General features: G+C 51.2%; 1 protein-coding gene across 4 annotated transcripts in view; it reads left to right on the top strand.

Moving 5' to 3' along the window:
* Pik3c2b (phosphatidylinositol-4-phosphate 3-kinase catalytic subunit type 2 beta) overlaps positions 1-15,573 on the top strand; it is a 62,760-nt gene that overhangs the window by 19,289 nt on the left and 27,898 nt on the right. For 3 of the 4 annotated variants that reach the window (XM_040737456.1, XM_040737457.1, XM_040737455.1), the window contains 11 exons: positions 100-1,116; positions 4,036-4,136; positions 4,849-5,003; positions 5,300-5,420; positions 8,552-8,663; positions 8,816-8,895; positions 9,455-9,518; positions 10,937-11,083; positions 11,840-11,873; positions 13,627-13,822; positions 14,890-15,012. In XM_040737456.1, the coding sequence (XP_040593390.1) occupies positions 187-1,116; positions 4,036-4,136; positions 4,849-5,003; positions 5,300-5,420; positions 8,552-8,663; positions 8,816-8,895; positions 9,455-9,518; positions 10,937-11,083; positions 11,840-11,873; positions 13,627-13,822; positions 14,890-15,012 (2,063 nt within the window). In that variant the 5' untranslated portion in view covers positions 100-186. The remainder of the gene's footprint in view (positions 1-99; positions 1,117-4,035; positions 4,137-4,848; positions 5,004-5,299; positions 5,421-8,551; positions 8,664-8,815; positions 8,896-9,454; positions 9,519-10,936; positions 11,084-11,839; positions 11,874-13,626; positions 13,823-14,889; positions 15,013-15,573) is intronic. The other variant, XM_040737458.1, reaches the window with a different exon arrangement.

The following is a 15,573-nucleotide window of genomic DNA, read 5'->3' as shown; positions in this document are numbered from 1 at the left end:
GGGCACTAGCCCAGATTATGTCATCTTATTGTCACAATATCAGATTATTGATAAGTCTTACTTTGAAAGTAAATTGTGTTTTTTACTCCTTGCCTGCAGGTCCCAAGACAACATGTACCAGCCATCCAGGACTGACACTGGCAGGAAGTAGAAGGTTTCATCATCTCTTGTGCTCACACCCTCATCATGTCTTCGACTCAGGGCAATGGAGAACACTGGAAGTCCCTGGAGTCGGTGGGCATCAGCCGCAAAGAACTGGCTATGGCCGAAGCCCTGCAGATGGAGTATGATGCTCTTTCCCGGCTCCGGCATCACAAGGAGGAGAGCAGGGCCAAGCAGAACACAGAGCCCTCTCTCATCAGCTGGGAAGAGCCAGCCTTGGACTTCTACAACAAGCCAGCAGGCAGGCGGACAGACCTCAAGCTCTTGCGTGGCCTTTCTGGCTCTGATCCTACCCTGAATTACAACTCCATCTCCCCACCAGAAGAGCTCCCCAACTCTACCTCCCAAGATCCCCAGCCTGGCCCAGATCCCTGGCCCAAGGGCTCCCTGCCTGGAGACTATCTCTACATTTTTGATGGCTCAGATGGGAGGCTCTCTTTGTCTCCGGGATCAGGTGATGCAGATGGCTCTTGCAAGAAGTTGTCCCCACCTCCTTTGCCTCCTCGGGTCTCTATCTGGGATGCCCCTCCCTTGCCTCCCAGAAAGGGGTCCCCCTCACCCTCCAAGATCCCTCAGCCTAATGACATCAACAGTTTTTCTTTGGTGGAACGGCCACCTGACAAACTGTTAGGGCCCCAGGACCCAGAAGAGGAAGAGTTGCCTGATGGTGGGGGGCAGCAGCATATGCTGGGGTCTGTGGACTATGATGGCATTAATGACGCAATTACAAGGCTCAACTTGAAGTCAACTTATGATTCGGAGATATTGTCTGATGCTACCAGGGGCTGGAAGGAGGGCCGGGGGCCCCTGGACTTCAACAAGGACACCTCTGGAAAACCTGTGGCCCGGAGCAAGACAATGCCCCCTCAGGTGCCCCCCCGAACCTATACTTCCCGATATGCCAACCGAAAAAATGCAACACCTGGCCAGAACCGCCGGATTTCTGCTGCTCCGGTGAGGACCTTCCGGTGTGTTCGTTCAGGGCGTGGACTACTTTCTCTTTGCCATTCCAAATTCAGATCTAACAAACACTCACAGTCACTTTAGTCCTCTCTTCTGCTTCTGCCTTTGGGACCCTTGGGCTATTGTGGTGGGAGTTGGGAGGGAGGCAAGCCAGGAGCCTCAGGGAAGGTCTGGCTCCTTTTCTAGACTAAGTTTCAGTGTCTTGGTCAAAACAGCCCTTCTGGGGGAATCATGGCTGCTAATAGGAACTTCCTTCATGATGTTAAGGACTGAATTAGAAGTCACCAGACTTACCATTGACTCTGGCTGAATGGTGGAGGTGGGACTTGAGGTGCTTCTTGCTCCTGAGGCCCTGCCCTGTCAACTGCCGTACAGCGACGGCTCGGCCCTGACCACCATCCATACTGTTAGTTGCTTGCTCAGTGCTCACAGAATACCAGATCTCCACAAAAACCCTGTCCAGTGCTCCAAAGCCACACAGCAAGACATGGCAGAGCTGGAATTAGACCCTGCTCATATTCCAAAGTCTTTCTCCCTCTTCCTCTTGCCTTCCCTTCCTCGCTGCTTTTATTGTGATAAAATAATATGTGACCTTGCATTCCCCTTCAGCCATTTAAAGGTATATAGTTCAGTGGCATTAAGTACAGTCATACTGTGGGGGTGTTTACTTTTAGCCATCTTTCCCCACTGAAAATATTTAGAAAAAGACCCAGCAGCATGATAATGATACATTATAAAGCCAAAGCCTACATTTCATCTCAGGTGGCTTCCACAGCAGGCTTGATGCATTTCTGGTCCATGGAGTGTCAGGAGTATCTCCAAAGTGGGGACTTGAAGGTCACCTTGCGTTAAGCCCTAACTTCTGGACACCCTGCTCCCCATGACTGTAGCTTCGGACTGTAGCTACGTATGCTCCCTCACTGCACCCTCTTTCCTCCTTACCCATTGTCTCAGTGCCCTGGGGCTTTCTTACCTCATGTCCAGCCTTAGGGATCACTTCCAATGCTGCATAGCTGCACAGTCCTTCCTTCCTCTGCTTTTGCAGGAGCGAGCCCCTCAAAGCCTAGTCAGGGTGAGCCGCAGCCCCAGAGCTCGGGCTTTTTAAAGGCCCAACTCAGAGGTGGGGCTGCTCCTGCTATTTATAGGGATAGGGAGAGTCATGTCCTTAGCTCAGTTCCTCACATAGAGCGAGTCAGGCAGCCTGGGGTAGGTGGTCACCTTCCCCCATCTCATGTACCGCCAGAGTACCGAAACGGAGCCGGATCTGGTTCGGAGTCTCCTTGGAGAAGCAAGGGCAAAGCAAAAAGCTCTTGCCGGTTCTGGGCTGGGGGAAGCAATGCGGCAGTGGTGCTCCCCACCTCAGGTTGGGGCAGGGGCTCAGCCTGCTGGGAGGGAAAACCCCTTGAGCTCTGTGCCTATACCCCCACCCCGCCTTCACCGGGCTTCCAGGCGGAAGGATCCTTCTTATCCCAGGCCCTCTGAGCCATCTCATGAAATGACTGGCTCCAAATGCCAGCCCGGTACCCCCGCTGCCAGCCTCTGCCTGGCAGATTCCCCCGGCCAGCATCGGACGATGCCACCAGGGCCTGCCAGCCGGGCAAACGTAAGTGGCTTTTGTTTTCTTACAGTGCCAGGGAATGGTACAGAAAGGGCATGAAATGTGGCCGTCAGTGGCCATTCTGTTTCTTCCCCCCTCCCTCTCTGCCTCTCTTGCCTCTTCTTTCTCTCTGACTCTCTCTCGTAGGTTAATTGCTGACAGTGGTACTATTGTTTGGGCTGGGACACAGGCATACGCTTGGCAAAGCCGGGGCCTCACATGCCAACTGCCCCCACTGTTGCCTTCCCCTTCATGTGCTGCCACCCCCACTCTACCCACGCCCAGGGAAGCAAGACTGACCAGAGGGAGGGCCACTTGAGGAAGCAGTCAGGCTACTCAGAGAGGAGCTTGGTTGCTGCCTTCTGCCCTGAGCGACAGGGAGAGCATGAAAACAGCTGAGGGGTGAGGTGGCACACACACACACCACGGCCTCAGACACCCCCTTTCCTCCCCAGTGCAGCTGTTAGAACCTGCTGCCTTTACCAGATGCAGCCTGGGCCGCCATGGAGCCAAAGCCTCATTCCTGGGTGGCTGCCCTGGGCAGGCCTGTGAGGCCTGTCAGTACCAGCTTTCTCCTTCTTTGTTCCTCCCCGGAGCTCATTCGGGGGTTTCCTGGGTGTTTGGGAGCAGCTCTGGGATGGGAGACAGTTTGGGGCCTTGTCTAAGGATCCCAGCGCCACATGCATGTTCTAGGAGAGGAAATGGGACCAATCCGGGCAGGCTGTGTCTGTGGCCCCAGCCGCTAGGCTTCTGGAGGAGTCTACAGGAGCCCAGCCAGGTCCTCTCCAGCACAGGTCCTGTTCTGACACATGTGTTCTCTTACTGAGAAGGCACATGTGTCTGCATCGTACCCACTACTGAAGTGCTCAGTCCTTGGGTCTGGTGTTTGGGCCTTGGATGCTGAAGCATCCCTGGGGACCATTTGGACCGACCACCTGCCTGGTCTAGCTCAGCTCACCTGTATGTCTCTGGGAGCCTTCCCAGAAGACTTAGGCATCATCACTGTGTTACATACTTGCCTGACTGGCCACACTGGGCTGGTCAGACATACCCCCCTCCCCCCACAAAGCAGGTATGGCTATTCTTGTCCACTGCCCCAGCTTCCGTGCCCAGCCCAGGCTTCAACCCCTTTTTCAGTTTGGTCTTTGGTGTTCTGGGTTGACAGATAATGTGTTTCTAGATTCCTTAAAAAAATGTTCCTTTTAATGTTAATTCAAAAGTCCTTATACACAAACTGTCTTTACATCTGGGAGGCCCTTCAAAGAAGGGGCGCCATGAGGAAAAACACTGAGTCAGCTGCTCTTCCCTTAAAGGTGGGCTCCCGGCCCCACACCACCGCCAGTGGCCACGAATTGTTTGAGGTCTCAGAGGAGAGAGATGAGGAAGTTGCTGCTTTTTGCCACATGCTGGATATGTAAGAGCTGAAGGATGGGATTGGGGGGGGTGCGTGCCTGCATGAGTGGTTGGGAAGATCCTGAGTCGCTGGAGGAGGCTACCTCTTCCTTTAGGAAGGAGGCAGCTTATAATAAATAAACTTTCCCAGAGTGAGAGGCTTCCCCCAGCAGTTTTACAAAAACCTGTCTGCAGATTTTTATGAAATCTTAGAAGCTTTCCAGATGTAGTGGCTCATGACTTTAATCCCAGCACTTGGGAAGCAGAGGCAAGAGGATCTCTATGAGTTCAGGCCAGCTTGGTCTACAGAGCAAGTTCCAGGCCAGCCAAGGCTACATAGTGACACTCTTGATCAGCCTAATTATCCCCTGACTCCAGGCTCTGCCCCTCATCTACACTTAGCAGTAAACAGACCTCTCAGTGAAGAAAAAGGTACTGAAGAGAAAGGAGATAGACTTCTGACTACTTACTGGTTAGTTCTGTTAAACTTAGTGTGGAAAACTCTTTGGGAGCTGTTGCTACCATTGCACCATGGGGATTGTTCTGCAACTGTAGCAGAGATGGCAAGAGTACAGCTTCCCAGGACAGCCTCCCCACTGCTGCAGCCTGACCCCGAGATCAGGAGGCTGAACTCAGTAGGGGCAGAAAAGCCCTTGGGTCTTAGGGTAGGAGGGACCCTCATCAGGATTCTTTGAAGGCAAAGCAAGAGTCCTTCTCCTTTTCCTCCTATACAGCCTTCGAACAGGCTCTGACATCCAGGACTATTCCCTAACTGGTTATGTCTGGAGCGCTGTCACCCCGAGCCCAGAGCATCTTGGGGATGAGGTCAACTTGAAAGTGACTGTGCTGTGTGACAGTATTCGGGAGCCACTCACTTTTACCTGCAACTGTAAGTTAGTGGGGTTATGCGAGTGCCCTGGAGGTGAGGCAGAGAGGACTGCCTTAGCTTTGATCGCCATCTTACTCTGCAGCCTGGCTGAGGGGCAGATGGGACACTGCTTCTAGGGGGCAAGCTTTCTAGAATATAGTAACTTTCCCCCACCCCACGGTTTGTTTGCCTGCTTCATCTGGCTGTTGGTGGAGGTACTAGAGACCACTTAGCTGGTGATAAAGGATCAAAGTTGGGAGGTTCTGTCCCACCTGCCGGATCTCACTGTCCTCCCTCTTGTGTCTTCCTCCTTACAGGCTCCTCTACTGTGGATTTGCTCATTTACCAGACCCTCTGCTACACCCATGATGAGCTGAGGGAAGTGGACGTGGGTGACTTTGTGCTCAAGCCCTGTGGGCTGGAGGAATTCCTGCAAAAGTGAGTGAACAGAGTGAGGGACACGTGGGACAGAGGTGGCACCTGCCTTCTGGCTGGGAGGATGAGGGGCGCTGTTAGAGATCTGCACCAGACTCAGCATTTGCTGCTCTGCCCGACCCTGCAGTCAGGACTCCTGCTTTCTGGGCACAATCTCGGCCACGTCGCATTTTCCCTGGGAGCTCCATCTTCCAGCTGGGTTGGCTGGATCCTGAGCCAAATCTCCTGTGGAAAGAGTTTGGAGCTGGGATTAAGTAAAGATGAGGTCGTATCTGTGTGCAGGGTTCTGGTTGCTGAGAGATGTGCTTTGTTGTGGAGGCAGGTTAGGGGCAGTGGCAGGACGCTTCTCCTGCTCTAGAGGACCTGCAACCGCTGGGCAGACATGCCCTTATAGAAAAGGGAGAAACTACAGTGGCTCTTGCTGACTTTCTCTTGCCAGCATGTCTTTGTTTCCACTGGCCTGTGCAGCTGGCTAACCTCCTCCTAGGCTGGCTTCCAGCTCCCTCCAGCCAGTGCCCTCTACAGAAGGCAGCTTCCCTGGAAAGTGCGGTGTGGGACCAGCTAAGGAAAGCCCTCTCTACTACTCTGGACTGTGGGAAACTGAGGTGGGGGTGGGCAGGGCCCCCATCCTCAGGGATAGCATGTGGCAGCAAACACCAGGAGACCTGCTTTCCTCCATCCAGGCTTCTGCATGGCTGTTGCACCATCTGTGAACCCCCTCCCCTTAGAGGAAACAGACCTTTGGGATAGGAAAAGGCAAGGCCTATATCTCCCTCATTAGCAGTTTCTGTGACTGCAGAACTTCTGTTGAACTATACATTTTCCTTCCAGCAAATCTAGATGGAAGAATAGTTTTCTATGGTTGGAGCACAAGATTGATAGTCTGAACTAAAGACTCATTTCTTGACTGATTTCTTCAGCATTAGGGATAGCAGGTACTCCCTGGCCTCTGCATCCTCATCTAGAAACCGAGGGAAAGAAGCAGGTCCATCATGATATAATTCCAGGGTGCCCTCAGGTCCATCATGATATAATTCCAGGGTGTCCTCAGGTCCATCATGATATAATTCCAGGGTGTCCTCAACCGTGTTCCATGTTGTGTTCACTGTGTCCTTGCCTCCCTTACAGGGGCATGGTGGAGTCCTGGATACAGGGTCTCCAGGAAGCACTAGTCCTGAGCAGCTTGCCATTGTTAGGAGGGAACAGGGCTATGGTGGGTAAATCGGACCCCAGGGCACACTATTTATACCAAATTCTGGCTTTCCATTGACCAATTGTGAAGCCTGCTTTTCTGTGTCTTCTGTGAAGAGTGGTGAAGTTTTAGGTTGGGGGATGTAGCTCAGTGGTGGTAGAGGGGAAGGCTAGCATAGGTGAAATCCTGGGTTCCATCTGTACAACACACAGAGAGAGAGAGAGAGAGAGAGAGAGAGAGAGAGAGAGAGAGAGAGAGAAGGAGAAGGAGGGAGAGAGGGGGAGACACTGCACACTCACAGAGAGAGAGAGATCTGTGTACTACACATACATACACACACACACACACACACACACACACTTTGACAGACAGACAGACAGGCATGCAGGCAGGCAGGCAGAAGATGAGGGTTAGTGTCATAAAGACCTGATGAATAGTCAGTGAATACCAGCAGCAATAGATCAGCCACCAAAGAGGACCCCTGGGGCTCCAAAGAACACAGATGCCACGTTTTCCCTGCAGACTCCCGGTCCTGGAGCCCCAGGTCCAGAGGTAGTGGGAGATGTCAAGTGGAATGTTCCCAGTGAGATGATCCCATTGGTCCTTGGGTTGTGCCCCCCACCCCTACCCCAGCTTGTGTACCCAGCTGAAGCCCTTTCACAGACAAGTTGAAGGAACTCACTGAGGCCATGACGCCCTGGTTCTACCGGCCCACCCTGCATAAAAGCATAGTGCTGGTTCCTGGGTGGAAAGAGCTAGAAAGTTGCTAGTTCCCAAGGAAACCCTCGGGATTGTTTCACTTGCCTCGCTGGAGGGGCCGACACTGAAGGGGAGTGTTGCTCCAGGATGCAGGCAGCTCTGTGATAAGAACCTTGAGACAGTCCTAAGGGAGGGTGGGTTTCCTGCCACCTCCCCCCCCACCGCTGCACTCACTCTTCCTTCCGCACAGACCCTCCCGCAGGCCTGCCTGTAGTTTAGCCTCTGCACCGCCATAGTTCAGTTTTACTTTAATCTTAGCAGGTCAGAGCTCGTAGCGCAGGTCTGGTCCTCTCAGGGTGTGGAAACCCTCAAAGTCTAGGCTGGTTTTGTTTGGCCTGAGGCCCTGTACTTCCAGAAGTTTCTGAACCCCTCTTCCCTGTTGCTCCCCTCCATTCCCCTCTATTCTAGCCCTGATTCCCACCTCTGCAGAGGAAGGAAGTCCATTTCCGGCTTCTGTTCCCCAGATGCTATTGCTTGGCTCAGCCTGTAGCACTGGCTCGAGTGGGGCTTGTTCAGCCCTTTCTTGTGGGTTTCCTTTCAGATTAAGGTGTGATTTGGGGGAGAGGAAGAGGTTTGGGTGGTAGAGGAACTCAGCTGTGAGGGTGCTGAGCAGGGAGAGCTGCTCATACCTTTTAGAAAGTGTGAGGACTTACAAGGGATTCATAATCTGGCCCGGCCATGGAGGGAGGGGAGAAATGGAACCCATTTCAGAATAACAGTTCTGGAATTCTGGTGGGGTTGCCTCATTTGTCCTCAGCACCATAGTAGATAACAGAAAAAGAAGACTGCACATAAGTCTGTGTCACAGCCCATTTCCCCTTGGTTGTCAAAGCCAAGAAAATAGGATTTAAACAGAGGCCCCTAAGAAGTCCCTCTATAACCCAATTCCTTTATAGTGGTTCCCATCCTGAGAATGAGCCAGTGAGTCATTATTTGTGAGGCTCAAGGGTTAAGTGTTGTGGGTGGCTTTTATTCAGATAAACTCCATGCCTTCTCCCCATGCTTCACCGTGACATTTGTGGGAGTGAAGGATAAGGCCTCCAACATCAGCCCTTTCCCCTTCCTTTCCCTCTGCTGTCTTCCCTCCCTTCCTTCCAGATTGTGTCTCCCCAGGCTAAAGTATATACCTCTCCTCCCACTGAGTCCCTAAGGCACTAATGGTCTTGTCCCCCTACCCCACCAGTAAACATGCCTTGGGCAGCCATGAGTATATCCAATATTGCCGCAAGTTTGACATCAGCATCCGACTACAGCTGATGGAGCAGAAGGCCATACGAAGTGACCTGGCCCGGACGGTATGTGTTGGCAATGGCTGACAACTGTACATCCCTGGGGAGGTAGGGTGGACAGAGGGTGATACGGGACATCAGGTGCGAGTGGGGTAGGTATGCCACACTGAGAAACAGGCATTGCTCCTGCCTGCTGAGGACACTGTTCACTCACTCAGGTGAATGATGACCAGAGCCCTTCCACCCTGAACTACCTCATCCATCTCCAAGAGAGGCCAGTCAAGCAGACCATCAGCAGGTGAGAGTGGGTGCCACCTGGGTGTAGTCCAAGCAGGAACTATGAGGGAATGGCACAGATACACTTGCCTGGTTTCCTGTTAGCGTGATAGATTCTCATATATGTCTGGGACTTTGGTCCAAGAAACTTGTCAGGAATGACCCTAACCCAGGGCATACTTCCTCTCTTCTCTCAGAGAAACGGTTCTCAACCCTCCTAGTTCTGTGACCCCTTAATATAGTTGCTCATGTGTGGTGACCCCCAATCATAAAATTATTTTTGTCACCACTTCATAACTGCAATTTTGCTACTGTTATGAGTCGTAATATAAATATCTGGTATGCAACCCCATGGGGGTGGAGACCACTGCTCTAGTGCTTTTTCTGTCATTTGCTAGGTGAGAGGCAGCAAAGTAGGAAAAGAACCCTTTTCCATCCTCTTGGGGGCAGGAGAGAGTGGGAACTCCTTCCCATCAGCGTTTGATCCTTGAGCCGACAAGGGGGAAGGGAAAGTGTGGGCCCCCCAGGACAGTGAATCTTTTGTGATCTCTCCTGTGATTTTTCTCACCCCATGCCCCCAGGCAGGCCTTGAGTCTTCTGTTTGACACTTACCACAATGAGGTGGATGCCTTCCTGCTGGCTGACGTGAGTACACACCCTGGGACTGAAGAGAGGAAGCAGCTGGGATGTTTCCTTCGATCAGATGACAGTCTGTGACACCTTTTATTCCCTCTAGTTCTGGGCTAGCAAACACCTCCTGGCTGTGGGGCAGCTGGCAAGTGTGTTAAAAGGTGTTCTGTCCCTCTGAGAAAGTAGAGAGGTGGACTCTGATGGCTGTCCCTGGAGTAGAGCATCTCCAAGCTAAGGGTGTGGCCCTAGGCTTTTTTTTTTCCTGTGAAAAATACCCAGGGATACCGTCTTAAGAGGCTCCATTGAACCTGTGACGCAGATACCAGACCACACCCTCAGGGAAGTGGCAAGTCCCAAGGCTAGGCCTGCAAGTCCCTCCTAGACCTGTAAGGACTGCAAGCCTTGGAGCAATTTACACAAATATGAAGCTAAAGCAAAGCTCTTTGGAGGTGGTCTTCAAAAATCAAATCCCTTGGCGGGCATGACAGCACAGGGCTTTAATCCCAACCCTTGGGTGGCAGAAGTAGGCAGCTCTCTCTGAGTTCCAGGCTAGCCTAAGCTATACAGTGAGACCCTGTCTCAAAAAAAAAAAAAAAAAAAAAAAAAAAAAAAGGCGAAACAACAGCCCTGTCTCCTCCCTTCAGTTTTCAGTCTTGGATTCTTCCCTCAGGGGCAATACGTCTAGTTTCATGCTCCACCACTATTAGAAACTGTTTTGTATCAGCCTCTACCATAACCCCGGGCACTGAGTTCTTAGACCACTTTGCAGTGTTCTGTGTTACTTTAGGGGGTGGGTAGAGCCGTGGTGCATAGCGATAGGATGGTTTTAACCTCAGGGAGTTTTCGTGGTTAGGGAAATGGAAGACTCATGTAACGCTATTAGACCCAAGAGGGTGACTGTGGGTGTTGGGAGGGGAAGCTTTGTGAAGGAGTAGATGTCCTGGTCCCGTCTCAACTGACGTAAGTGGTCGCAGTCAGACCGAGGAGCAGAGTTCAGATGAGAAAACACTGGGAGCCAAAGTGTAGCCGGGAGGGAAGAGTGTGTGTGGTGCGTCTGTGGCTGTGAACGCCGGGCCGGGTGGTTCTGTGGCTAGTCATGATACGTCTGAGGGAGTACATGGGGCCTCAGTGTGTTCTCCCACCTCCTTGCTATTCCCTGCCAATTGATTTCCTAACCCTTATTTAGGCCTCCGGTGTGTGCTTGTATAGCAGAAATAGCCATCACTGCGGATCGGGGATAAAAGGTTTTAGGGGAGTGACTGACAGGCTAGGGAGTGACCGTTTGCCGAGGCTGAATACCTGAAAATGAAGCGTGGTTCCTGGAATTCCTCCTTAGAGTCATTAGCCCTGAACTCGCCCTGCAACCCGCCCGCCCGGTGGGTTGGGGGAGGCACAGAGCTGAATCACTTCCCTCACTGTATGGCCTCCTGCAGGGGGATTTCCCGCTGAAGGCGGACAGGGTGGTCCAGTCTGTCAAGGCCATCTGCAATGCCCTGGCTGCCGTGGAGACTCCTGAGATCACCAGTGCTCTCAACCAGCTGCCTCCCTGCCCCTCACGCATGCAGCCAAAAATCCAGAAGGTAAAAGTGTTAGCGTGAGGAAGGGACAGGGATGCTCACAGTAACTGGGTTTCTGATTGCTGAGTAACCTGTTGTTACTGGCGAGCTCTTCTAACAGTGCGTTGTGGCCCACGTCTTTAAGCGTTTGAGAGGCAGGGACAGGTGGCTCTCTGTAAGTTTGAGGCCAGTCTGGTCTATAAAGTGAGTTTCCAGGACAGTTTGGGCTACATAGTGAGACCCTGTTTCAAAACAAACAAAGTTCTTCTCCATTACCAGCATTTACGTGTAAGCAGTTCAGATACGAGAGCTCCTGGGAAATGGATGCCAAGTATGTCCCTGTACTTCAGCATAGGGGTGGGCTAGCTTCAGTCTCATGGGAATAGTCACCCAGGCCTTGCCTGACAGTTTGCTTATCCATGAGCGTGCAAAACCAAGCGGGGGAAGGGGAGTAATCTCAAGGGCCAGGGAATTGATTCCACAGTGGGCTGGTGTGCTGTAAAGGCCTGTTAGCTTCACAGACCCTGTATCCCCAGCCTTGCAGTGAGGGTGGGGCTCTTTCCTTGAGGTGAGCATGATTTTCTTTTCTTCTGCTTACTCTGTCCACCATGTGGCTCTGGTGTAGACCGTCACTCCCTCCATCTCCCCGGGGAATCTCTGCTTCTCACATTTCAGCCCTGCCTGGCCCAGATGAGCACAGCTGTGAAAAGCCCTTCCAACTGTGATAAAAATGGGCTGGGGTTCTGTCTGACTGTCTCTCCCTCTGCCTTTCCCCAACAGGATCCCAGTGTGTTGGCTGTGAGGGAAAACCGAGGTAAGGGCAGCTCTCTGCTTCTTTGTTCCATAGAGGCTGGAAACTGCCAACTGCTGGCTCAACCCACATTTCTTCTTCCTGCTTGATGGTGTGTGTGTGTGTGTGTTTCCCCGTGAGGTGTGGACACAGCTGGAACCCACATTTCTTTCCACAGATCTTTTTCTCATTAGTTTTGCTAATAACCCGTTCTTATGGTGTTACTGGGAGAGGGTGATGAGGTAGAGGCATCGGCAAGGATGAGTTTATCCTTCAATCCAGATGGAAAAACTCAGCTCCCCCTGCTGGGTTGTGATTCTTCTGGCAGCCATGGCCCTTTACACTTCCAATTTAGAATGGGACTTGGGAGATGGGAGGAAGGATTTTTCCCCAGGATTCTTTCCTTGCTATAATCTTTAAGCACATCCTCGTCCTAAAAACCAGTGTCACTGCCTGCCCACCTACCTTCCTTCTTTCCTTCCTTCCTTCTTTCTTCTTTCTGTCTCTCTTTCCTTCCTTCCTACCTTCCTTTTTTCAAATTTTATTTTATTTTTTCTTTAAATTTTTAAATTTTATCTTTTATGTACGTTGGTGTTTTGCCTACATGTATGCCTGTGTGAGGGTGTTGGATCCTGGAACTGAAGTTACTGATAGTTGTGAGCTACTATGTGGGAATTGAGCCTGGGTCTTTTGGAAGAGCAGCCAGTGTTCTTAACCACTGAGTCATCTCTCCAGTCCTTAAAAGTGAATTCATCTTTAGACTTCACAGACCAATAAATTGTCCCCTAAAGTCTTCTAGGAGCTAGCATAGCATCTCTCTCTCCCTCTGTGTGTGTGTGTGTGTTTGTATCTGTATGTGCATAGTACTGGAAATGTACAATCTTGTTAAGCACTGGTTTTTTTGGTTTTGTCAAGAAAATCCTTTTTCAAAAGAAGAATGTGGCCGGGTGTTGGTGGTACACGCCTTTAACCCCAGCACTCGGGAGGCAGAGGCAGGCGGATCTCTGTGAGTTCGAGGCCAGCCTGGTCTACAGAACGAATGCCAGGACAGCCTCCAAAACAATACAGAGAAACCCTGTCTCGAAAAATCAAAAGAAAAAAAAAAAAAGAATGTGGCTAGGCGTAGGTGGCACATGCCTCTAATCCCAGCACTTGGGAGGCAGAGGCAGGCAAATCTCTGTGAGTTTGAGGCCAGCCTGGTCTACAAAGAGCTAGTTCCAGGACAGCCTACAAAGCCACAGAGAAACCCTGCCTCAAAAAACCCCAAAACAAAAGGGAATGTGTTTCTTTTTATATATATGGGTGTTTTGCCTGCATGTAAGTGTGTGTGCCACATGTGTGCCCAATACCTACAGAAGACAGACAAGGGTGTTGGACACCCCTGGAACTGGAGTTACAGCTGTGAGCTGCTGGTGTGGGTGCTGGGAATCAAACCCAAGGCCTCTAGAAGAGCAGTCAGTTCTCTTAGCCATTGAGCCATCTCTCTAGTCCCAGGAAAAGACTTTTTAAAAATAACATTTTAGCACTATATTATGTTAAGTATCTATGTAAGACAGAACCACATTTAAAGCTGAGCATCTCTTGACAAAGGCTCAGATATGCTCCTGTATCTTTCCTATTTCTCCACAGATGGGTAAACTTTGTCACAGCTATTAGAAATTGGAGGGCATTTGGGGATCACTGTCCCAAGCTGTCCTATACTACTAGTGTCGTGACAACAAAATGACCCTTGTTGAGTCCTAATTGAGTTTTCTTTCTGATCCCCTCCCCTTCACAGAGAAGGTGGTAGAAGCCTTGACAGCAGCCATCTTGGACTTGGTGGAGCTGTACTGCAATACATTCAATGCAGACTTCCAGACAGCAGTGCCCGGGAGTCGAAAGCATGATTTGATTCAGGAGGCCTGCCATTTCTCTGGGGCCCTGGCCTTCACTGTCTACGCCACTCACCGCATTCCCATCATCTGGGCTACCAGGTAAGTCAGAGCTTTGGGGAGACAGATGGGCTTGACTTCCTGGTGGCTTGTCCCAGTCTGCATAAGACCTTATTCTCTTCCATCTTAGGATTCGTGGCTTTGTGTTGCATTCTGGTGCAATGGTCTTAGGGAGTGAGCCTAGTGTCTAAGGGGAGCCCAGCCTGTATCCATCCCAGAGCGAGAAAGTCCCCTAGGAGATAGATAAGCACCTGCCAGTCCCCAGTGTTGGCTGCCTCAACATCTCTGCCCCCTCCAGACCCTCAGCCAGCTGAGGGAGACAAGCGACAGATGGCCAGTTCCCAGATAGAGTGTGGCCCAAGCCAATGGCTGCACTCCCCTGCAGATGCACAATGAGGGTGGTAGGGAGGGGGTGACCCTTTGTCTGGGGTTCCCTTGCAGGGGTGGATGGAGGAGGACGTTCTTTTGGTAGTCCTCAGCTCTTCTGCTGAATCCCCAGAGTCCTGAGGCCTGGGGGAATAGGCATTTGGCCCCATCCCACCCTTACCAACCCCACCCCTCCCCTCCCTTTCCCTTCTTTCTTTGTTTCTCACTTAATGTATTCCTCTGGGCGATTGGCGTAGAACAAAGGAGGCAGCCTGGGAAACAGGGGCCTTCTCTGACCTCTTCTGTCAGGCACCTGTCATGAGCCCCAGGGACCCCCCGTGTGTTGGCATTCATGGCAGCATATGCCGTTTTCCTCCCCCACCCTTCTAACCTGCACACACACACACACACACACACACACACACACACACACACACACACACACACATGTATACACACATACATATACCTGTGGGCCGGAACTGACTATAAGGAAGAGGCTAGATGGCCATTCCCATGAAAAGAAGAAAAATTCTTGTACTGAACCAGGTCTAGGGATCCAGATCACGTTGCTGCTCCCAAGCACACTTCCATAAGTTCAGCTTGGTTGTCCTGACCCTGACCCCATGTTGCATTCTCTAGAGATCCAATGAAATCTACTAGAGGAAATGGAGATTGGCATTAGGGTGGTTGAGATTGGTTTTAAGAGCAAACTGTAGTGATCTGCTCTCGTTCCTTTGTAGCTATGAAGACTTCTACCTCTCCTGTTCCCTCAGCCATGGAGGCAAGGAACTATGTAGCCCCCTGCAGACCCGAAGGGCTCACTTCTCCAAGTACCTGTTCCACCTCATCATCTGGGACCAGCAGTAAGTCTGCCCTAAGCTCCAGGATGGCTTCAGATTAACCTTCTTACTTCAGGAAGATCCTGGAGCCATATTCAAACCTGGAACAGAACACAAGCCTGGGTTAAATCTGGTTCCATTACTATCGTTATCCAGAGGGGTTATGCTGCTTCTTGAATCTCCATTTCCCTGACTCCTAAATGGGATATAATTTCTACCTCCGAAGTTGTTAGGAACATCCAATGGGAAGTATCCATAAAGGCTCCTTATAATCTATAAAGCATCATATAAATATTCCTTGCTATTGTTAAAAACACTTTATTGTTTGGCTCTTACCTCTCTTAAATAATTTAACTGGTGCCAGGTGGTGGTGGTGCCCACCTTTAATCCCAGCACTCGGGAGGCAGAGACAGGCGGATCTCTGTGAGTTCCAGGACAGCCTGGTTTACAAAGTGAGTTCCAGGACAACCAGGACTGTTTCACAGAGAAACCCTGTCTCGAAAACAACAAGAACAAGGATATAACTGGTCTGTAGGATTTCTAGTCTCTCCCTCCCTCTCAATATTCCCTGGAATAGACAGACAG

This window comes from Mesocricetus auratus, unplaced genomic scaffold, assembly GCF_017639785.1.
Source record: "Mesocricetus auratus isolate SY011 unplaced genomic scaffold, BCM_Maur_2.0 Super-Scaffold_100676, whole genome shotgun sequence".
NCBI classification, from domain to species: Eukaryota; Metazoa; Chordata; class Mammalia; order Rodentia; family Cricetidae; genus Mesocricetus; species Mesocricetus auratus.
Note: the sequence above shows the minus strand (reverse complement) of the source record. Positions and strands in the feature narration are given on the sequence as shown.